This window comes from Magallana gigas, chromosome 1 (assembly GCF_963853765.1).
Source record: "Magallana gigas chromosome 1, xbMagGiga1.1, whole genome shotgun sequence".
Lineage (NCBI taxonomy): Eukaryota > Metazoa > Mollusca > Bivalvia > Ostreida > Ostreidae > Magallana > Magallana gigas.
Window position 1 is genome coordinate 50,531,988 of NC_088853.1, and position 25,085 is coordinate 50,557,072.

The window sequence follows — 25,085 nt, forward strand, 5'->3', positions numbered from 1 at the left end:
ACAGATGCCTTTAACCCACACAAACACTACCTGTTTTAAACCTTAACTTGAATAATTTTTAATTGTCCATTTAAAGGATTCATCAATCCCGCACCTAGTTTTAACAATATCATTTATCAATATGCAGACTTGTTCAAATAATGAATCGTTTAATGAAGATATTTAAGGTGGATCTATACACCAAATAATTGTAGGAGATTTGTGTTGCATGCAGTTGATACTATTGGTGGGAACGGTATTAAACGATATAATACCTTAAAGTACAATGCTCTATTTTCTACCAAAAAACATAAAATATCAATCTTGTTCAAGATTATAACTTTTCAAATTTCTAAACATTTCTATTTTTGAATCCTTTTAAAAATGAAATGTTATAAAGTTGTTTTGAAATAAGAAAACAAAATTAACATGAATTGAGATTGTTTAATTTTATTGGAGTCCACATTAATATGAAACTAAAATATTTGAAAAATTCCTATAAGACAAACTGCTAGAGGGAATCTCAGAAAAATCTGAACATATTCGTTGGTAATGAGATGAAAAAAAAATTGAATAAAATTAAAACATTAAAAGAAATACTGAACTATTGCAAATATCTTGGTACAGAAGATCCTACTTATAAGATGTCTTCCTTTATTTTACCTGGTTTCAAATATCTTGGGACCAATTTTGTAATTACTAGAAATCACGAGAAAAAAAAATACTTATAAATTAGTACAATTTGCCAATAAACTACAAAACGCCTGCAATGAAGTAACCGCTTCTACAGTTGGTATTTCAACACGTGTAATACATGTAGGATGTCCCTAAGCTATAATTGAATTTTACCTTGAAGTTTAATAAATACCGTTGAATGTTAATTGTCCGCCATTTTGACCTAGTAAAAACCATTTTCCAGCATATTTTCTCGGATTCGACATATTTTTATTAAAAAAAAAAGAAACATGCTGGACCAAATGAGAATTATTTGCCGTTAAAAGTTCAAAGTTTATTTTGGACTAAATCGGACCAGATAAAATATTAACGTACCCCCCCCCCCCCCCCAAAAAAAAAATAAATACTTAAAACATATTTGTATATTTAATTGATGTCGCGCACATGAAGTCTAATGAACGGGATCTGCAGATAAAACTTTATATCGGTTAATATTTCAGAAATAACATTTTATACAATTTAATAATATAGGAATCTTTTATTTTATTATTTTGTACGCAATTTCCCTTTTCGTAAAAAATAACATGAAAAAATATTATGTAAAAACAGCGAGTTTCCGAACAAATTCGTAAAAATTCACGACAGTGAAATTATTCCTTTATATGGTATTTTATTCTCTCTTTGTTTATCTTTATTGGGGTTTTTTCTTAACAAAGTATTTTAAACAAAACCGAACTTGTCTTTATAAAAATTAAACTACCAGAAACTCATAGGGAAAAAAACCCATTTAAATGTACAAATGTGTTTCTGTCTAAAAGAAAGGCGCAATTAACCGATATAATGTATTAAACGGAACTACATATTACATACAAGTACATGTTTAAAGTTTCTCGTGCTCTTATCACAACTTTAAATAAAGCTACCAAAATGACTCAAATACGATTGGGGGATCTCGGAACAAGGAAGATGTTAGTCTTTCGCACTTAAAAAAAAGTTTGGAGACCAACATGTTTTCTTGTTTTAAAAGACCTTGAAGAAATGTTTTTGACAAATATTTGTATTGCTTTATGGTTTTCCTTCTCTTCTGCTTACGGTAAGCAAACATTTATAAGTATTCTTATTTCTTATTCGTTGTGAAGACTATGAGAGCTAGCTTTGTGTGAGCAATTCACATACCACAATACGAAATACTTCCCTTTATTTATTTAAGGAAATGAAGAGAAATTTGTTTATACATTCACGGTTTTTGCCATGAGATATTATCATTAATTTTTTTTTGCTTTTTACCGACGAAAAAATAACGGGAATAAGGATTTTATATAACAATGAAATGATTCCATCAATTATCATGATTTTTACTTTTGATACAAATGCCCTCACCCTATAAATGATTTCTGACAATATTAATTCCTTTTGCTGTTTAACCTTTTGTTAATAACATCTCGGTGTTCTAAGGCGTGATCTTTTACGAAACACTAAAACAATCTTCATCATTATTTTTACAAATACAGTTTTATGTATAAACGTTTGTACTGTCCGGAACCGTTTGCTTTAATGACTCTTTGGACGATATGCTTAGTTTAATTAATTGCATTAATCAAAATGCAATATTAGCATTGTAACATGGCTTTATGGTGACAAACATTGAATCTTCTAATGTAAATATTTCACATATATTTCACACATACTACATTCCTTCGAAAACGATATACCAGAACGTTTGCCCCGAGGTAAGAAGAAAGCCTTGGAGTGTTTTGTTGCCCGAAGTCGAAGTCAGAGGGTGACATAACACTCCAGGGCTTTCCTGTCACCGAGGGACAAATAGGCAGGCAATTATCTCATTATAACATTTTTAAACAAACCAAAGCGATTAACAAACGTATTTTTCTTTAACAAACGTATTTTTTAAACAGGTTCATATTTTACAAATACGTTTGTTGTTTTCTGTAAGATCACGCTAAATTTGATTTCTATAATTATAATTTTTTTTTCTTATCAGTCAAACAATTAAAGTACCACTGAATTTAAAACGGTACTGTTTACGTTTGCTTACTTAGCAACTGGTTCTTTAAAGTTCGAACCCGACGCACTAAGTATGCACTAAAATTGCACGCGATTGAAATTTAACAGTTTTGGGAGGGCAATAAAACTATTTCATGTGAAATATAACTGTTTCTGATGTGATTAAGCAGTTGTTGGGATATATACATAAATTATCTCATTTGAGACATAACAAGAAAACTTATTCAGAAATGTCATATGTATGTATATTAGATAACAGAAAACACATGTGACAACTCATATATACATGGACAATGTAAATAAAAATTTGACACGATTCTGTGTTTAAATTGTGTCATGTAGTCAAGGTATTGTATTTGAACCTAGATTCAAGTGGAGAGTGTATTAAGCATTAGTCATGACAAAAACGCCATTCATGTAATTCCTAGGTACATGTAAAGGTATAATAAGGGTGATTAAATACATTTAGCTTAGTTTTATTTGTACAAAAATTAAAAACATATTTTTACATTGATTAATCTGAGAACAACGTATCACAAAATACAGGGACAATGACTGAACATAAAGCAATAGGGGGATAAGATAGAGTTATCTCTCTTGGAATTTTGAACCAACACATATAATATTCGCCCCCGTTTTATTTTCGCCTCTTTCGCCCTCGTTGTCAACGGGCGAATTTAAGACTGGGCGAAATACGATGTCTCAAACTATCTCTCTTAAGGTAGTACAAAACAGATAAGCTAAATATTTCCTATCATTCAATCTGGAATGTTTATTTATTGTTCTTTGGAATGAAATTGTTAAATTTGTAAAATTGGAGAGAGAAAAAATCCGACCCGTCAGTGTGTTCCCACATTGCCCCAAACAGACCATTCGAATCTCCTTTCAGTGGAGTGTAAAATGAGATAGTCATTGTCATATAATTTCCTTTGCCATTAAGTTGTTTTGCAAAATGTTACAAATGTCTGTGCTGCTATTTATACAGGAGACCTTTTTGTTACTTAAAGATACTGAAATAAATTATAACTTGTAACTTATAATAATTTCTAATGCAATAATATGTTTCATGGTGCTATCGTTGTGGCAAGCGCAGCAAGAAATTACACATACCTTGCATCATTGTCAGCTTAGTGTTATTAAGGTATTAACGAACGTCAAAGAATGAGAGAGAGAGAGAGAGAGTGTGTGTGTTCCCTGTTTGTAGTTGCATATGTAAATTTAATGGTTTGACTATATGCAATATCTGTATAATTAAGGTCTTCCGTTTCCAACGGAAGACCTTATAGTGATTGTAATGTTTCTTATTATTATTATTTTTTTTTTTCCCTTTTTTTGTCCACAAGATTTCTCAGAGATGGCTGAATAGATTTTTATGAAATTTTCTAGAATGAAAGAGAATGACAATATCTCGAGGCGTTTTTTTCATTTTGTCAAAAATCATTTCCGGTCGTCCGTTTCCTGTCCCGCATTGAAAAAGCTTGTATCAACGAGATCTCAGAAACGGTAAAAACTTGAACATCAAAACTTTGTGGGATGATAGACCTATAGCTGTAGATGTGTTTAAACTATTTTGTTTTGTTCGTCGTAACTTCCGGTCGTCACCGGAAGCACTTTAAAAATATCTACTTTTTCGCATAAAATTCCTTTTCCATAAAATAAATATATAAGTATAAATCTATGCATAGATTATCTATGCGATGTTATATCAACAACAAATATCTACTTCCGGTGAGATATCTCACATATCTCAGGTAGCTTTTTTGAAACATATTTTGTACAAACGAGATTTCAGAAACTATAAGTGATCAAAGCACAAAACTTTCATGGATGATAGACATTTGATTGAAGATGTGTTTAACCGGTTTCGTTTTGTCTTCCGTCACTTCCGGTCCACACAGAAAGAGTTCAAACAAATCGAGCCGTTTATCCGTTAAACTGTTTTTCTTTTATATTTGTAGTGAAGTCGATGAACAATTAAGTAGAAAAGGCAAGTACAAAAGAAATGTTAAATGCAATTCACATTGAGCACTTCCGGTCGTCCCTTTCCTGTCCCGAGACAAAAAAACCTTGTTTCGACGGGATCTCAAAAACGGTAACGACTTAAACAATCAAACTTAGTGGGATGAAAGACCAATGTAAGTAAATGTGTTCACACTATTTTGTTTTGCTCGGCGTAACTTCCGGTCGTCACCGGAAGCACATAAAAAATAACGACTTTTACGCATTTAATTCCTTTGTCATTAAATAAATATATAAGTATAAATTTTATGCATAAGTTATCTATGCGATGTTATATCAACAACAAAATTCTACTTCCGATGAGATATCTCAAATATCTCAGGTAGCTTTTTTTAAACACATTTTGTACAAACGAGATCTCAGAAACTAAATGTGATCAAAGCACAAAACTTTCATGGATGATAGACATTTGATTGAAGATGTGTTTAACCGGTTTCATATTGTCTTCTGTCACTTCCGGTCCACACAGAAAGAGTTCAAACAAATCGAGCTGTTAATCAAATTAACATAATTCTTCTGACATTTGTAGTGTGCTCGATGAACAATAAAGTACAAAGGACAAGTATACAAATAATATTTAATACAATTTACATTGAGCACTTCTGTTTGTCTGTTTCCTGTTCCGAGACAAAAAACCTTATTTCGACGAGATCTCAGAAACAGTATTGACTTTAACAATCAAACTTTGTGGGATAATATACCTATGTATGTACATGTGTTTACACTATTTTGTTTGGTTAGGCGTAACTTCCAGTCGTCATCGGAAGCACATCAAATTTTTTTTTCTTAATTTATATATAAGACATGGAATGAATATATCAGTATACAATCATAGTTATTACATATATATAATGTTAAATTATATTAGCAAATAAATTTTACTTCCGTTGAGATATCTCAAATATCTCTATGTAGCTTTCCGTTTTCCAAATGTGATGCCCGCGCGATTTTTGTCACTGTAAGTGATTGAGACTCGAAGCTTTCATGAATGATAGACATTTAATTGATACTGTGTTTTACGGGTTTTATTTTGTCAACTGTCACTTCCGGTTCAAACAAATCATGTTTTTAACAGGTTTAACTAACCATCTTGTGTGTTTTATCTAGCCTGATAAACAGTGATGCACGCTAAGCAAATGTACGAGAAATACGAGCCTTTTTTTGAACAACTTACGTTCGTCCGTTTCTGGTCCCGAGACAGAAAACATTGTTTCAACGAGATCTCAAATTTGGCAGAGATTCGAACAACCAAACTTTGAGGAAAGATTGACTTATGATTGTAAAAATGATTAACATGTTTTGTTTAGTTCGTCGTTACTTCCGGTCGTCACAAAAAGTACTTCAAAAATTGATTTCTTTTTTATTCCGGTTGATTTACATAGAAGTAACGTCTGGATATATCATTCACAATAATAATCACGTCCACTATTTTTTTTTATGTGAGAGAAGCAATGTCTTACGGTTAAATTGATACATGTATATCAAAACGGAAGACCTTTTTGTTGCTTTTGCAACAAGAGTCTAGTTTTTTGACTGTTTATTTTTTCTCTTTATTCTTTTTTATTTAGTTTAAATGTCCTGTTGTTTATTTCCTCCCTACCCATATACTTACATGTACCTACTTACTGTACATGCATGCACAATTAGCTTAAAATTCGATCGATATGACAGAATATGATGGCTCTTGCTAGTATATATTTTTATTATCTCTACTGGCACTGTACCAGTTATCGGCTAAAATTTAACGTTTTCTTTTCGTAATTCCTTATTTCTTAATATTTTTTGAAAAAAATTGACATACTTTAAAAAGTGAACTCCTTATTTATAAATCTTTTAGTTTATATCATTATTTAGAACCCAAAACATCTTGTTTTGTGCGTTTAAGCACGCCCCGAATTTGCCGAGCTTTTAAAATTTACTGTACCAGTTATCGACTTCGTGATAATAACATAGTAAAATCCGTGTTCATGTTGATTTTATACTCTGTTAAATGTAGTTTGAATTATGCCCCTTGTGGGGTCAGACTAAAGTAATCGGGGTCATGATACATTATAAACAAAACTCATAAAATAATTCGTTTATTATCATACGGTAATACACCAAATCGTATACTATTCAATACATAATTGTGCAATCAGGCGTTCAATTGCGCTACAAATCTCTCGGAAATTTGTGAATTCCTTTTGTTTATACATGTTAAATGTATTTATTTTATATGTCAAATTAAAGAAGGGATATAATAACGTATCACAAAGAGGTAATATTCTATTTTAACTTATTACGTCACTTCCCCCACTGCTGAAAGTGCAAAGATGTAAAATCAGCGGTAAACAATGATCATTTAAGCTCATGTATAAAACATATTCAAGAAAGTATTCAAGCAAATTTACATTTCTTTATTCGAAAAAGACGACTGAATTAAAAAATCTTGGATTGTCGCGTGCTATAAACCCGAACTCTCACATTAGCCGATAACTGGTCTTAGCCGATAACTGGTACAGTACCAGTATATTAAAAAAAAATAAAAACAAATCATATGTCAATGAGGCAGGTATCGCAGTCTATACTGAAATACATGTAGCTAAATACACGCATTACATTGATCCAAATTTATCGTGGGAAATATAGCGTGAGAGCACTATGACGTCATCCATAACCATTTTTGTCTTTGTTAACGTATCTCGACTCAATACGAAGGTATGGAAGTTTGTTACAAATCTCTTGTGTCTCGCAAAAGCTTGTGCGGTACTCAAAACGTGTCTTAAAACCTCAAGACACCGTAAATTACGAGTTAAATGTCGGTCATTTTTGGCATAGCACCATGGGTGAAAACATTACAGAGCATTATGGGACGTAGACAAAAAAATTTGTTTGATGAATCTATAGGTTAAGCTCGTTATTTTTTCCGCGCACAGTGGTTCTTAGAGCTCGCTTCGCTCGCCGGTGCTGTGCGCCGGCGCGCTGCGCTCGCTATAATGTAAAAAAAAAAAGCGTTTTTGAATTCTCTTTTAAGACGAAAATTTGCAGCACTTAACGGTCTCTAAAAATAAAACATATGATTCAAATTTGAATAAAATTTGACAGTATGATTGTCACGACACTGTAATTAAAATATATCAAAATAAAGAATATTTAGCCATTGGTTTTAAATAAATTAAGGTTTAAGTATATATGACGGAGGTAAATATGGATAAAAATCCCAGATGACGTCATCATATTTGACCTTTGACCTATGGATATGACCTTGGAATTTTTGGACATAAAGCAAGAAAATTGGTTGTGGCTGGGTTTTTTTTAAATTCAGGTCTTTACTTTGGAAAAAAAATGTACATCATCCACATGTATATTTCAAAATTATCAAAATACGTTGTACCTAAATTTTTTCGGCCTTAAGTAATTGATGGATATAATTTATATATTTTTTTAAGATAATGGATTGAAATTAAATTTTTACATAATATGACTGTCATTATTTTGTTTATTTGAGAAAATATTTCAAATAAATAATTTCAGGGGTGTTTTGTATTACCTTAAAACACATCTATGTCTTTGCAAATTCAAGAGGAGGCTGAAACTGTTTGCAAGAGTAGAAGGGCGAAAATTACACGGGGCGAAAAAAATACACTGTAACAGTTATTAAAATAACTTTGTTAATTCCCTGGGTCACCCGATTAACATTTTTTTAAACATGCTTCATTTGCATATGCCGCTTTTTTATTATAATTCTTCACACTCATAACATTCATAGATTCTTCTTATCTGTTGATTTGTTCGTCCAATATAGAAACTGATTTTGAAATCTTAAAATACATATTGTCAAAGGTAATGTAAACAAGTTATGCCTAAATACATCAATAGTTCACATGTACATTGTGTTTATGTTAAAGTTTACAATAATTCCATTTATCTGTATTCATTAACAAAACCAGGGTTACAAAACAGGACAAAATTCAAGGTAACCGAAGCCATATGATTAGTAATGTGATAATCTTCATACAGAATGTGTCATTTATTCACCCCCGTGAAAAAAATTATAATTGTATATTTTTCTATAATGCAACGTATAAAAGTGCCTCTAAAAAGACTACAGTAAATGGCAATGATCGTTTTCAGTTGCACAGGCATAAAGTTAATAAGAATTGCATGTTATATGAATAAATTGCTCTAGTTTAAAATCTCATCAAAATCACGGAAATTGAGATCAGAAAGCCGGGATGCCTGACTCAAGTACAGAATTTTAGAAAAGGAAGAAGAGATTATATTTAGAAAATTTTAAAGCAGAGCCGAAAATCATCAGACATTTTAAAACGGCGCATCTTTATTTAATTGATAATTATATCACTTGGGTTTAATTTTTATTCAACAGAAAACTTGGCACTAAATAAACCAGCTTATGAAGAGTACCCATACAATGATGTTAATACTGACGCCAGCAAGGCTGTTGATGGACTTAAGACTAATCTGCGAGGTAGAGCAGGACAATGTTCAGTGTCAGCCCAAGGTCAACCTACCTCCACCTGGTGGGTAAATCTGACCAGTACCCGCAGTATCCACGACATCCGGATCTATTACAGGACGGATAATCTATATTGGGGTATGTTCCTAAAAATTGTCAGATAATTAAAATTATAGATGCAGGTTATCAGCAAACAATAAAAGAACCTCCACCTGGTGGGTAAATATGACCAGTATACGTAGTATCCACGACATCCGGATCTATTACAGGACAGACATTGTATTTTGGGGTGTGTTCCTTAAAATGTCAGATAAATTAAATTATTTATAAATAAAGGAACATGTAAACAAATGGAATTTTTATCACTAAGGGTGATGTGTTGATTGTGTGGTTTAGAAAACCTGTAACATTACCGTACAGTATTTCATTTTGTTTCATGTATCTTTCTCTATAGAAAAGCATAGAGAATTGACCAAATTCTCGATGATTGTTGATTATTTTAGATGCATCAAACGGATATACGTCGAGGTTTCTGGGATTTTCTATATACGTCTCAAATACAACAAACAAGTCGGAGGGAAAACTTTGCTACAAAGACACCAACTTTACTCCAAGCACGATACCAGCTGTCTTTAACACCACCTGCTTTGTTCATGGTCAATACGTCATATACTACAACGAGAGACTACCAGGAGTTATATATCCTAGTGGTTATTCTGTCTACGCCTTCAACGACCTCTGTGAAGTAGAAGTCTATGGTAAACAATTTAATGTTTACTAGTCTGTATGTAATATTAGCTTGTATGTCACTAATAGTTTTATCCTAAACTTAAGTGTTACACTCGAAATATGTGAGGTTTTCTGGAATTTTTTTAAAAAGCCGTCCTCTTTTATCACTTATAAACGTTTTCAATTTTTAAAAATACATTTATGCTTTTGATAATCCCTCTTTTTTTTATTTATTTGATTTACATACCAAAGCAGGTGACTAATGTATCAAAACATTGTTGTGTTTATATCCAGAATTACAATAGCATAGTCATTTTGTTGTTATGACGAAAGTGTCAAAAAAGCTTCCTCTTGCCATTATATTCGGTCAATAATTAAAATACAAACAAAACCATTGTTTTTAATTCAGAAACCTATTCAACTTAACTCATACCCTGTGATTTCTCAAATCAAACATTACCTTATATTAAATCATACTTTTGTAGGATGTCCTACACCTGGTTACTATGGTTTCAATTGCACCATTCCCTGTCCTGACGTCAACTGTGGATACTGTCACATCGAGACGGGCACCTGTCAGGGGGGATGTATACCTGGATACAGGGGACACCAGTGTGAATTGGGTAAACAGTTAAAATTAAAGTCTCTGAAAATGTCTTCTGAGTTTGTCGTGATGTTCAATTATTAATATCATTTTCAGGATTCGTCAAGGTAAGCTGTACACTCCTGAATATTTTAACTACATGTATACGCTTTCATCAGTATTACAAAAGATATGTTGACAGTCTACGTAGAATACGTTCAAATGACCAAAAAAGTGATAAAATTCAGGAAAAAAAACAAGCATAAATTTTCTTGTATGCTTGATACATTTTGTTTGTTATACTATAGTATATAATAGCATAACTGCATAGTATTAAGCAGACGATACTCACTATGTTAGACGTTTGCTTTGTCTCTTCTCGATGCCTTTTAACGTTTTTATACAATTATGTTAGTTAATTTCAACAATGTTTTAATAACAAAGAATGAATTAAATGATACAATATAACATCAACAGCCTATGCACCAGAGACGAGAGCGATTCTTACCAAACCTTTGAAGAGTAAAGTGATTGTTTTAAAACATTCTGACCAAACGTTACATAGACAAGAGTTGGAGCAGAAAACCTGTTCTTTGATCCGGGATTAAGAAAATCATATTTTCAGCCATACAGTTCTAAGTTCTTACATGTAATCACAAAAGGTCCAGTAAAACAAATGGATGATTCTACCAGTCTAAACATTGTAATGCTGTCAAACATAAAATTTGTTGGTCGTTTACGTCACAATGAGTAAATTCGTCTAATCTCGCAGAAATTAAAAGAGCTGACGGGCTGTGCGACATTAACAACTGGTGGCTGCTTAACACTACACTTCGTTTGTTGTAAAGGCAATACAAAGTAATTGTTGACTAGGTATAACGGAACCTATAATTTGTTGGACCTGACGACATAAATACATGTAGAAATCATATTTACCCTCATGCTCAGTCAACAGCTGTATATTTTTTTGACTGAACTCATTGGATTATAGTTATTGATTTAATGATATATCGACAAGAAATAAAACTTTTATTAATCCTTTTATTAAACCTCGACAAACATCATAGTTATTCAATATAACAGTTTAGACTCCATTATTGTGATCGGCTTTGGCCGATCAGTCATGTTCACATGAGGTTTCCGGCATATTTCACTATTTGCGCACGCATTGCGCTTTGCACTTCTTAATTTACCATGCAATGTAAATATGTAAATATTTAATTACATGTAGATGACTATAACCGTTATTCTAATGAGTTTGTTCTGAGACTTAAACGTTTATACAGTCACACACATAATGATTCAAGTTACGTTTTTCCTTACATATGCATAAGAATATCTATTGGAATTACAATTCGTTTACTAAAAGTAAAGCTTATTCATGCCTCGCTTTTTCAGAAATCAATAAAACGGTGCGAGCTATCTTATTCATTTTGATTATTGTATGCACCCTAATGTTTTCGCATTGCATTGATAGAGCTGATCAGTGATAAAACATGTCGGTCATTCCTTTAAATGAATATTCTAATCTTAGACTGTATCAATAACAAATATGGAGACGGATGCCAAACAAACTGTGGACATTGTTTGAACATGAGTCAGTGTCACCATATAAATGGAACTTGTTTTGACGGCTGCGATCCTGGATATGAAGGCCAAAAGTGTAATCAGGGTACGTAACTATAAACATGTGCTTGCAATGCTTTTCTTTTAGGCCATTAATCCTTATATTTAACTTTTGCATATTGTTATCAAAAACTCTTCATGATTATTTACCAGTTAATAGTATCAAAATACCCATACATATACGAAGTATCTTTCATTTTTGATACATAATGTAGAAAAAAAGTTTCTATAATTAATCAATAAAGCTTAGCAAAGTAGGCAGTTTTATGTTAATCTAATAGCTATGAATAGTAATACCTAGGACCACTTTCCCTGCACACAGTCTCGGTTTTTAGGTCATAATTCCCACCTCTAATGTCCGAAAGCTAAAATGAGCTTTCTTCATCACAATTTAACGTACAATATGTACATCCATCCGTTCGTCAGTATTTTTTTTCTCTTTCATACATGTAGTTTCAATACCGATTTACTATTATTTAATCAAACCTGGCAATAAGTGTTCTGCCTATCACGCTTTTAGCCATGGATTAAAGGATTAAAAAAATAAAAAAACAATAAAATCGTTTATCTTATGGTTTAAAGTTCTTTTCGAAAACCACATTCAAGTTATAAAACACGTCGGCATGATTTATCAAAATGTTGTATGAATCAATTGGTACTCTGTATATTAGAATATCAACAAACAAATTTCAAAGACTTTACTCTCAATTTTGAAATAAATAAAATTTAAGTTTAACTGTTTTTTAACATTTCATATATGAGTACAACATACACGTCAAGTTAGAATAGAGATTCCTCAAGTTCAACAGGGTTGTGTCAGCCATAGGTGATGTTTTGATATTGTTTGGGGGGTTTGAAGTTGTAATCAGCTTACATTTTCTATACTTCTTCACCAATAGTTACTTAACCAGTTCATATCAAACTTAGCACAACGCATCTACGAATAAGGAATAAAATAAAGTTGATGTTTAGTATATGTTTTTATCAAGATTTCGATCTGTAGATAGGCTGTAATCCTAAAACATTTCATAAACTTCATGATATAATGGAGACTTAGTCTGTTCAAGAAAAACTCACTTAGGTTCTGAAAACTAGGACCAATAAAAGATTCGGACTTTGTTTTGAAATGTACAAATAACAACGTAAATGTATGGTCTTGAAAAACTCCTGAAAAAACTGTTGTGAGACCCAATTTATTTCTTTAATAGATTTTTTATCCAAGTTTTATATAATGTAAATCAGTGAATGGAAAAGGAAAATCAATTAAAAAAATTACATGATCATCGACTTCCTTATTTGGGGGCGTTTCAGAATCTGGGTACGAAAATTCTGATGTACGTTATTACGACAGTCATAATCATAGCATATGCGCGGATTCCTGCCCAGAGGTTCGAAATCTTGAATTGGATCCGTCGTCCTTAATAGGTAGAGGTGGTTCAGATTTATTCATATTTTTTTTAATGACTGCGAAAACTGAGAATAATTGTACAAAGAGATATTATTTATGTAGTATACTTAGTAGTAAGCTAAATATATCTTTTGGTTATAAGACTGTGTTGGTCTTGAGAACAATATAATTATTGCGTTTAAAATATTTTCTTTGAACAACTCTATGAGTTTGCACCAATTGCTTTAAACTTTCTTTTTTTTCTTTTATAGAATGTCAAAATAGATCATATGGTTACCGATGCCAGAGGAAATGCGGACATTGTTTAAACAGCTCCAAATGTGATCACGTTGATGGAACTTGTTTACAGGGATGTGCAGAGGGATACGGAGGACGCACATGTAACCTAGGTTGTATTTAGGTTACTTGCCACCTTGTACTAAGTTCCAGATACAAACAACGTAAAACAGATATATACCAAGTCTTCTTAATTAGAGATATGAATATATAAAACGGTGTATCATACGATTTTAGGAGAGAAATATGTAAATGTGCGTTACACAATTATTCGAGGGAAATTGTCTCTGATAGTTATTATTTTTTGGTCTATGTTAGGTTTAAAATGTTGTATGATGCATAATAACGGTGATGTTTTATTTTGCAAATTTACAAGAAGCGAGATTTTATATGCATTCCCAAAACTTCTGTGATACGAAATAAGAGTTCAACATTTGTGAGACACTTCTTTTCGTTAAAAGGCTCAAATAGTGATGATCTGAATAATTTTACAGTTAACTTGGCTCTACGCAAACCAGCATATGAGGAGAAAATATACATCCATGATAACGTTAATGCCGGCAATGCTGTGGATGGAAACAAATCAAACTTGAACGGTTTAGGAGGAGAGTGTTCAATATCAGCTGAGAAACAACGCACTGCCACCTGGTGGGTTAATCTAGAGAGCATCTATAGCATCCATAACATTCGTATCTATTACAGGACCGAGAATTTTGCCTGGGGTACGTACCAATATATCAGTAATATTTTTACAATTGTAATTAATTTAAAATAGTTCTTTTCAATTGTATATTAATAATACAACCGCTGATATATTATAATTATCGTTTTAGCAGGAAACGGGGCCAATAGAAATAGAAGATATTGCTAAAAATAGTAATAATTATAAAGACAGGGATCAGATTTTATCTAATTTTTGGTGTATTGTTCAAACTTTCAGAGGCCGTATGCCAAATGCTATGGGATCTATTTTTCTCAAAAAGAGGGAATAAATTGAATTGATTTATGATGTAATTATTACAGCAAGTGTTTATGCAAAGAATTTAAACGTTCAAAAGCAAGCAAAAGGTGTTTTTTTAATGTAAGGGGTACATGATAAAAAAATTATTTAAGTAATTGATATCTTAGAGAGCCATCTATACTCGATGAACAATTATTTCTGCAGAGATTTACCGATTTGCTACTGCAATATTTGTGCTCAGCGTATGGACCACCTTTTATGATGCCAAAGAGTTTGAACTCGATTTGTGCTGATAATGTGATACAATCGCAATACACATGTACTCTATATATACACAGTATAATACTAATCTATTATTTCCAGATTTGATTTTAGTTTTTGGTATTACCTGCAAAATAATACGGAACATTGACATAACTTATGCAAAACTTATTGCATGTTAAGTCATTAAAGAAGTTACATTTATAGGCTATTTTACAAAAATTAAAGGTCATGTCGATGATAAGTCAGGGATTATGGTCCGTAAGCCATGAATTGTTAATACTGGTTAATCGATATTTTTATAATATAAAAAATTTAGTACAATTACCTACGATGAATAAAAAATAAGTTAAACTTTAAAATATAGCTGTAAATAGGAGTGGGTGGCCTAAGCACATGTAGGCATTTTCCTGATAATTAATATACATTTAGATTCATCTATACAATTAAACCTTTTAGAGTATTATAGAGTGAGGGTCCTTTTGTTACACATACTAAACGAGTGGACAGTTCTTTTTGTTGCTTTATTTTTTTTTCTGTTTTATTCATTGTGGTATGTTTTGAGAGCATAAAGTATATTTTTTATTGAAGGTCCATTAAACGGGCATACAACGAGGTTTCTTGGATTTTCAATATATGTCTCAAACACAACAGACAAGTCGGAGGGAAAACTTTGCTACAAAGACAGGAACTTCACTAGGAGCACGATACCAGCTGTCTTTAACACCACCTGCTTTGTTCATGGTCAGTACGTCATCTACTACAACGAGAGACTGTCAGGAGTTACCTATCCTAGTGGATATTCTGACTACGCTATTAACGAACTCTGCGAAGTAGAAGTCTATGGTAGACATATTTATGTTTATAGTTTCGTCGTAGAATGTCAAATTTGCATTTTTAATCAAATAATAAAGATAAAATAAATTTCAAAACACAATGTATAAAATTTGTATGGATTGTATTCAATAGGTACGTAAACATTTCAGTAATCGTATCTCTTTCATTGACAAATTTGATCAAATTGATCAATTTACAACCCTCACTAAGTTTGCATTTGATTAACTGGAAAACCAGTACAATGCATCAATGTATCATATTGTTTATAATGACATGCAATAGTGACAATGTCGTTTACTTGTTAATATCTGTTAGCAATTGACAATACGTTTCCACAATGCATATATTAAGTTAGTAGACAAGATAATGTAAATGGAGAATGAAAACAAGTTAAGATTATATATACCTAGGTTGTCCCCGACCCGGATACTATGGTATTGACTGTGACCTCCCCTGTCCTGACGTCAGCTGTGGATACTGTCACATCCAGACGGGCACCTGTCAGGGGGGATGTAAACCTGGATACAAAGGACACCAGTGTGAATTAGGTATAGAATAGCGACACTCAATTCAAGAATATATTACTTTTCTATGTTTCAAACTTTACTATAAATTATTTTTTTTTCATAGTCATTTATGTCTAATTGTGTCATTAACTTGTTTCCAACATTGTCATTAACTTATGATATAGATCAAGATGTAAATAATGAGAACCGTAGTTTATTCTTATTATAAACTAATTATAAACTAATTTAGTTATTTATAATATGTTATGATATAAAGATTGTTTTAATAATAATTGTTATTATTTTATTGTTAACTCGGACCAGATTGTTCTTTAGATAAATTAGCATGCACTTTTATTTTTTTTTTTTTTGAAGAGTGCCAAGATGGATACTTTGGCATAAACTGTGCTCGAGAATGTCCTGCTAACTGTAACAGCTGTAATAAAAAATCTGGACTTTGTGATCTTGGATGTCATCCGGGATGGAAAGGGACACATTGTACAGAAGGTATGTATCGTGATAAATCATTAGGTCATAAGAATATTCAAACATAAAACAATGATATTCAAGATTTGGTACTACCCATTCATATTATATGTCTAAAACGCACAGAAATAAATTAATAGATTTTTACTATCATTTTTAGCTCATTTAGTATCAAAAGCATATAAACGGATAGACTTGAACTATTTAAGTCAACTAATCTTACTAAACCAAGAATGGCAAGAGAAATGTTTATAATACATAAGATATTAAATTGATTTCTGAATTATTTGCAATGTATCTTTAAACCGTTTATTTGCTCTTCTGCTTTACACACAAACTGATTTGGGGAGAAACATCGTTATCTTTAGGGTACTTTTATTTCGTTTATTTCCTTGGATTTAAAACTGAACACCGTTCGTTAAACATTGTATAAGTTGTATAACATTCAGGAAATATGATTTAAAACCTCACTATCTGCAGCTATATATCTCTTCAAATACGTTTATACCCTTTTAATTGGAGTCAGTGTTTTATTTATAGAATGTGATGGTGGGCTTTTTGGAGTGAACTGTAGCACACCATGTGGACACTGTCTATATAACCAACAATGTCATCATATATTCGGAACATGTGCAGATGGATGTGACTCAGGGTTTATGGGAGACAACTGCACGGAAGGTACAGATACTTTCTTTTATTATTAAGTTCATCATGGTTTACTGGTATAACTTTGGAATATCGTGAATAAGTGTTTGTTTTATGTATTTTCGTCCGTACTTTAGTTCGCCGTTCAAGAGAGAGGTCAACCATTGATTAAGTTGTATAACATTCAGTAAAGATGATTTGAAACCTCACTATTTGCAGCTTCATATCTCTTCAAATAATTTTATACCCTTTAAATTGCATATATCCTTTTATTGATAGAATGTAATGGTGGACTTTTTGGAGTGAACTGTAGCATATCATGTGGACGATGTCTTAATCACCAACAATGTCATCATATAAACGGAACATGTGTAACTGGATGTGACCCAGGGTACATTGGAAACACTTGCACTGAAGGTACAAAACTTTAATTTACAATTCATCGTCGTTTTAACTATTGTTTCGCGCTATAAAACATATTTTAAATTTCGAAAAGTAGAATATAAACCTTTTATAATATCAACAAATTACTCAAAATATCAATATAAGGTAAATGCAGAAGGAATCATATTTAAAATCTAATTGCAATGTAATGTTAATGTCATATAAAACAATTCAAGCCTTTAGATCTGAAATAAAATGAAGAATGTTCAAATTCTATCAGATATTCAGCCTCCAAGTAAAAAATATGTGACCATAATTATTGTTCGCAGAATGTGACGGTCATACATATGGATATAATTGTCAAGAGCACTGTGGAATCTGTCAGAATGGAGAGGAATGTGATACAGTGACTGGAGTGTGTCCCAATGGCTGTGACACTGGTTACACGGGGAACAACTGTAAAGAAAGTACGTATCAATTGTATTCGGTCACCGATTAATCATTCTCTAACACCATTTTCTTCTTATCATCTCTCTCGTACTTTTCATACATCAATTTTGCATTCCCTTGGATTAAAAACTGAACACCGTTCGTTAAACATTTTATAAGTTGTATAACATTCAGGAAATATGATTTAAAACCTCACTATCTGCAGCTTTATATCTCTTCAAAAAATTGTATACCCTTTTAATTGCATTTACATGTACCCTTTTATTGAAAGAATGTGATGGTGGGCTTTTTGGAGTGAACTGTAGCACACCATGTGGACACTGTCTTAATAACCAACAATGTCATCATATATTCGGAACATGTGCAGATGGATGTGACTCAGGGTTTATGGGAGACAACTGCGCGGAAGGTAGAGATACTTTCTTTTATTATTAAGTTATCGTGGTTTACATGTATACTTGGAATATAGTGGAACAAGTGTTTGATTTATGTATTTTCGTCCGTACTTTAGTCCGCCGTTCAAGAGAGAGGTCAGCCATTGTTTAAGTTGTATAACATTCAGTAAAGATGATTTGAAACCTCACTATCTGCAGCTTCATATTTCTTCAAATAATTTTATAGCCTTTAAATTGCATATATCCTTTTATTGATAGACTGTAATGGTGGACTTTTTGGAGTGAACTGTAGCATATCCTGTGGACGATGTCTTAATAACCAACAATGTCATCATATAAACGGAACATGTGTAACTGGATGTGACCCAGGGTATATTGGAAACGCTTGCACTGAAGGTACAAATCTTTCATTTACAATTCATCGTCGTTTTAACTATTGTTTCGCGCTAAATAACATATTTCAAATTTCGAAATGTAGAATATAAACCTTTTAAAATATCAATAAATTTCCCAAAATATCAATGTAAGGAAAATGCAGAAGGAATCATATTTAAAATCTAATGGCAATGTAATGTTAATGGCATATAAAACAATTCAAGCCTTTAGATCTGAAATAAAATGAAACATGTTCAAATTCTATCAGCTATTCAGCCTCCAAGAAAAAAATATGTGACAATATTTTTTGTTTGCAGAATGTGACGGTCATACATATGGATATAATTGTCAAGAGCACTGTGGAATCTGTCGGAATGGAGAGGAATGTGATACAGTGACTGGAGTGTGCCCCAATGGCTGTGACACTGGTTACACAGGGAACAACTGTAAAGAAAGTACGTATACACTGTATTTGTATTTGGTCACCGATTAATCATTCTCTAGCACCATTTTCTTCTTATCATCTCTTTCGTACTTTTCATACATCAATATTGTATGCTAACATGTACATATCATTATATATTTACATTATCCAGTGTCTTTGTCTGTGATAACACTACGTATCGATTTTGAACTATATTAAACCCATAATACAAATGACGCCAAATTGAGGCACCGGGGGGGTTTGCTTATTTATATTTAAAGATTTAATCGTACGATGGCCTATAATAATATAAATATAAGTAATAAGGAATCATTCTTTGAATATTATGAGGTGATAATTTCGGTTGAGGCGTGATCAAATCTATCATAAAGCCCTTCGGGCTTTATTGGATTTGATCACGCCCCGACCAAAATCATCACCTCATAATACTCAAAGAATGATTCCTTATTCCTTATTTATTTTTGTGTTAGAAAATGTTGGCCAATGTGCACCCTCGATGTATTAACGTTCAAAAATTGTAAATTTATGATAAATGACCATTTGTGTTTCTTTTGAAACTTTTCTTAATAGCTTGTAGTAACAACACGTATGGACTCCTTTGTTCGTTGACTTGTGGTAACTGCGTTGACAAACAACAATGTCATCACGTGACCGGAAAATGCCCAGAAGGATGCGCTGTGGGATTTCAAGGAGAAAAGTGTGACAAAGGTAGTTTTATTTTGCACTTTATCAGCAAAACATTACAGAATTTTTATATCATGAAAGCATTTATACAGTGAACTTTTTAAAATTTTGACGTCAAATTTTTAACTATATGCATAGATTTTTTTTCATTTTAAATGTTACTTACAGCACTGTGTCTCCCACCGTCAGCAGAGTCTGCTGACCATCCCTCCATTTCATACATTTTGTCTGCATTGCTCACCGTCTGTGTCATCGTTATCATTTTTCTCACCTTAAGGTAAGATCATTGCAATAACATATAATTAATATCAAATAAAATGCAAAGCTTATGAAAGTGAAAAAAGCTAAATTAATCAAAAATGCGTTAAAGTAATCTAAAAGTTCATGAAGTGATTTTTTATATAAAATACTAACTGTGTTAATAGGTGAAGTTATCTGTTTTAGGTTTATTTTAAGGATTTCTGTTTATTTTTGTCAGACTTTCCTAAGGTTGTTTTTAAATTTGATTTACCAATAACAATATTAGATTTTCGTCGCAGTTTCCTCTGCCATTATTGTTCGCAAATGCTTAAAAGTTAGCACAATCTTTGTTTCGGCATGTCATATTGTAGTATTCTGTTACACCTTGTATAAACTCAGCAACTATTCATTGCAGGTGGTTTAAATTTTAACATACTTTTTCTTAAGCCATGCCATATGATGTTTTTTAAACAAATTTTATGTCAACTTTCTTTTAAATGTAGTTTTTGTTGTTCTTTCATATGAACATTGTCATAAATATCTTGTTAAATCCGGTTTGAAGATGATTTTTGTATTTAATATGTGAAAGGAAAATGCTGTGAACGTATTATATTTGGCGTGTACAATATTTGGCGGAAATTCGTTTTTGAACAAGTTGGCGTTGATTTGAATTAGCGTATTCTTGAACGTGGCTATTTTTACATATATGTATTGCATTAAGCGATGTACTTGATTCAGCGGAAGCTGCATTCCGTCAAAAACGCGAAATAGAATACACAGCTAAATGTAGTACGTTTACAGTAGGAGCAATGAAGAATAAAGTCATTATCTGAATAATCCTTTGTTTTACCAGTAAACGTACAATGTTTGAAATCTTACACAATCTCCTATATATAAATGTGTTCCCTTTAATGTAAAAAGATTGATATATTTTTGATCCGTGTCACTAGCTTTTATTTATATGAATGGTCTATGGTGTTATGTAATCAAATGCTTAAACATTAAATTTATACAGAGCGGTAATGCCCTCTTCTTTTATAACCCAACTCCTTGGACTTAATTAGAATGTTTATCATCAACTCCGTTCATATTAGCTCACTGCTATTGCTTTGTTAATGAATTATATTGAATATAAATATATATATTTGACCAGATTATGCAAACACGAACAATGTTATAAGTGCCATCAGCAGAAGCAACCGAAGGACAACAAACCTGTAGACACTGCACCATCTACAACTGGTCACGACGTCAACGTTGATGACGGCACGGCATACCAGGAGCTCACCGAAGTCACCAATCAACCACAGAGAGGTGATCTTGGTCACACCGCCGTCAACCCTGATTGTTACGTCAATGTTGAGGGAGATAACTCAGCGTATCAGGCGCTAGGAGATGTCACCCAGCCGTCTATCTATGATACACCTTTCCAGAAATAAACAATTTGTACGTCAATGCAGATGGGTCTAAGATTTATAAAAAAAAAATACATTATAATATTCCTAATTCCTCATTCACAATAATGAGCGCAGAAGCCAGTTCTTCATTTTGTTGTATAAACAACACGCTCCGTAAGAAAGCAAAGTTTTTGGAATCCGAGAAATATATAAACATTTTTATATCATTTTTTTTTCTCTGCTTATTTTTAGTCATGATAAATGAATGGAAATTGTGGGTTTTATTCACACAGTAACTGTTGTCCTTGTTTTGTCTTAGTAACACGTATTTTAACAAGGGCACCGCTAAGCGGAGCATCCCCTCGCGATTTGAGTTATTGTGTGTAGGGATGCATTATTTAGCAATATATAGTTATGTTAATGAGAAGACCACATTCTACTCACCCTCCATTACTCTAAAAACTACATTTTCTTTAACTGTACTAGATCTTAATCCAAAAAATATCAAGTTGTTGATTTGAAATGCTTACTTTCACTTTGGTTTCAAAAAGTGAAGCGGAAGATTGATAACTCTTACTCAGAAATTTCGATTGATAACTCGTATACAAAATTGATTATGACATTGATTTAATGAAATAATAATTTGTAATAGTATTAATGGTTTGGAAAGGCACATGCATTTTTTATTTGTTATTTTACAGAAGTGTGCAATCTATGATAAATATTTTTTAGTTTTGAACGAATTTTGTCATAATGTATGCCCCCCCCCCTCCTTTACAATGGTGTAATTTGATCATAAAAAAATTTGCATAAAAATTTGACCAATTAATATGACATTGCATTTGTTTTAATTTTTAACAATGAGGCATATTTGTGCAAAGGTTGAGGAAATTCTATTGGAGGTTTTTTTATTAATTTACTAGAAAATTGAAATGGAGTGCACACACACACATACATACATACATACACACACACGCACGGTAGCGATGCTATATCCCCTTCGCAACAAGTTGCGCGAGGGGATAATAAGGTTTTTTTTAAAGTTCGGGGCGAATTGAAGGTAAGTTGTGATAGACACCGATATTACAATCTTAAGGTATAGCTACATACATGTATAGTTGAGGTTTTTACCTGAGTAATCAGCAGTTATTATTGCATTGCTTGTACATGTGCTTTTAAATATGTATGTAATTTATAAAAATCAGTATCTGTTTTCGTATTTCAACATACTATAATATGTGTTCACCCTGTTTTGATTCTTTTTGCGTTTTTTCATAGAAACCACATCAATGTATATAACTTCTGATCATCCTCATTATGATATATATATATATATATATATATATATATATATATATATATATATATATATATATATATATATATATATATATATATATATATATAACACAGAAAAATTGTTTGATTATCAGCATGCAGTGAGTGGTGTTTTATGTGGTGAAATGTATTTTTAAATAGATTTATTATTAACACGTTACTGAAGTTTAGATTTTCAAAAAGTAGTTTTTTGTCATCGTAGATATTTTCACAATTTCATTTTCATTATTTTCGAGTTTATATAATTTTTAAGCATGATAAAACATCACATATGTAAAAGTTTATTGGTTTGTATTTGCAATGATGTTCAAGGTCATATATACACTCAAGATTTCATTCTTGTCCACTGCAATGTTGTTTTTATTCACTGTCATAGTCATAGTAATTTCATAATGTCATCGTAAAGTTATATCCTTTTGAAATACTTTTTTACATGATAAAACTAATGTTCTTTACCTAAATGTTTTTTTCCAATAATTATCATATTGTTTCTTTCAGACATAGAACTTTGAAGATATTTATTGACATAAATGAATTACTTCATTACAATACTTTATCTTGGTTTTAATATTTATCTATTACTTTGATACATTACTGTGTTTTCATCATTGTTTTATTTGATGTTTAATTTACAAGTGTTTAAATGTTCATGTGTTCTTAATTTAATAAACTCTTTATCCTTAACCAGAATATTGCTTAAAATAATCATAAATCCGTTTAGCAAAAATTACACAATTTAAAGTCAATGTTATTCAGCAACATGCATTTTAACCAGTTTCTCAATATTACACACTCCTTATTGAAATACCTAATACATATTTTTGAGATCTTGAATTTGTTTCAAGTCCATAAGAAAGGTATTACACGCGGCATCATAATACTATTTTTATTCATTTTGAAATTATTCTGACCAATCTGAATATTCTAGCAATATACAAGGTTCTTTATGTTTGACTTTTATTTCAGAAGTTATTGCGTCCAATTAAACACCTAGAGGTCTCGAAGAAAAAAACGTAATGTTCATAACATTGATAATTTCTATTGGCATATATTCATAACATATTTATTTAATAAAAAATTCCACATTTATCATCTAATAGTCTTAAAAGAGCTGAATTATTAAGACTCTAATTTTAACAGCATACATTGACAAGTTTACATTTGAGGCATGCTTCAAGAACAAGTCTTTCTTCTTCAAAATATAAAAACAAAAAATTCAGCATTTATAGTGAGATCAATTTATTTTTATTTAATCATAATAACAATTATGAGTGACGTCTTCGCCTTGGTACAGCCAGATAGATTGACATGGGCAGATAGATAAATAGATAGATAGATAGATAGATAGATAGATAGATAGATAGAGAGAGAGAGAGAGAGAGAGAGAGAGAGTGAGAGATATGCCTGTAAACAAAAGATAGATAGATAGATAGATAGATAGATAGATAGATAGATAGATAGATAGATAGATAGATAGATAGATAGATAGATATTGTATGGTCTCTTGAAGTTATATAAACTAATGCATTAAGTTTTAATTCAATACAATGCAACAAAAAATCAAGTTGGTTTGAAATGTATGATCTCCAAGAGAATAATGATGAATTGAACTTTTTATTTAAATAAGGTTCAAATCAATGTGTTCTCCATTACTTCATACTATAGCAATAATCATACAATTACCGTTAGAAATGCTTACAGTAACGAACTCTATTCGTAATAATGATAGTAAAATGTTAAAATTCAAAACGTGTTGCTGAAAATATAGTAATTAAAATTAAAATCTACCATTCAAATTAGTACAACCAACTTGTTATTTTCTTCTTTGTTGAGTGTTTTTCTGTAAACAACCAATGATGATTCATACAGCAATTATATTTTGCGGCCCATTTGACGCTTGCGTCAATA

The 25,085-nt window shown here is 31.7% G+C and overlaps 1 protein-coding gene across 8 annotated transcripts; it reads left to right on the top strand.

The window, feature by feature from the left end:
- The first annotated feature begins 1,612 nt into the window (after positions 1-1,612).
- LOC136270863 (multiple epidermal growth factor-like domains protein 10) lies at positions 1,613-23,861 on the top strand. 8 transcript variants are annotated; one of them, XM_066069718.1, is made up of 19 exons: positions 1,613-1,747; positions 9,062-9,289; positions 9,655-9,909; positions 10,366-10,503; positions 11,998-12,135; positions 13,749-13,886; positions 14,268-14,495; positions 15,587-15,841; positions 16,243-16,380; positions 16,714-16,845; positions 17,365-17,502; positions 17,749-17,886; positions 18,183-18,320; positions 18,575-18,712; positions 18,957-19,094; positions 19,391-19,528; positions 20,089-20,226; positions 20,371-20,479; positions 21,596-23,861. In XM_066069718.1, the coding sequence occupies exons 1-19, from the start codon at positions 1,693-1,695 to the stop codon at positions 21,879-21,881; spliced, it is 3,066 nt and encodes a 1,021-aa protein (XP_065925790.1). In that variant the 5' UTR covers positions 1,613-1,692; the 3' UTR covers positions 21,882-23,861. The 8 variants fall into 8 exon arrangements, with proteins under 8 accessions (XP_065925790.1, XP_065925795.1, XP_065925796.1 ...); XM_066069723.1 differs by having other exon boundaries at positions 15,587-15,739; XM_066069724.1 differs by lacking the exon at positions 11,998-12,135.
- Positions 23,862-25,085: the final 1,224 nt, after the last annotated feature.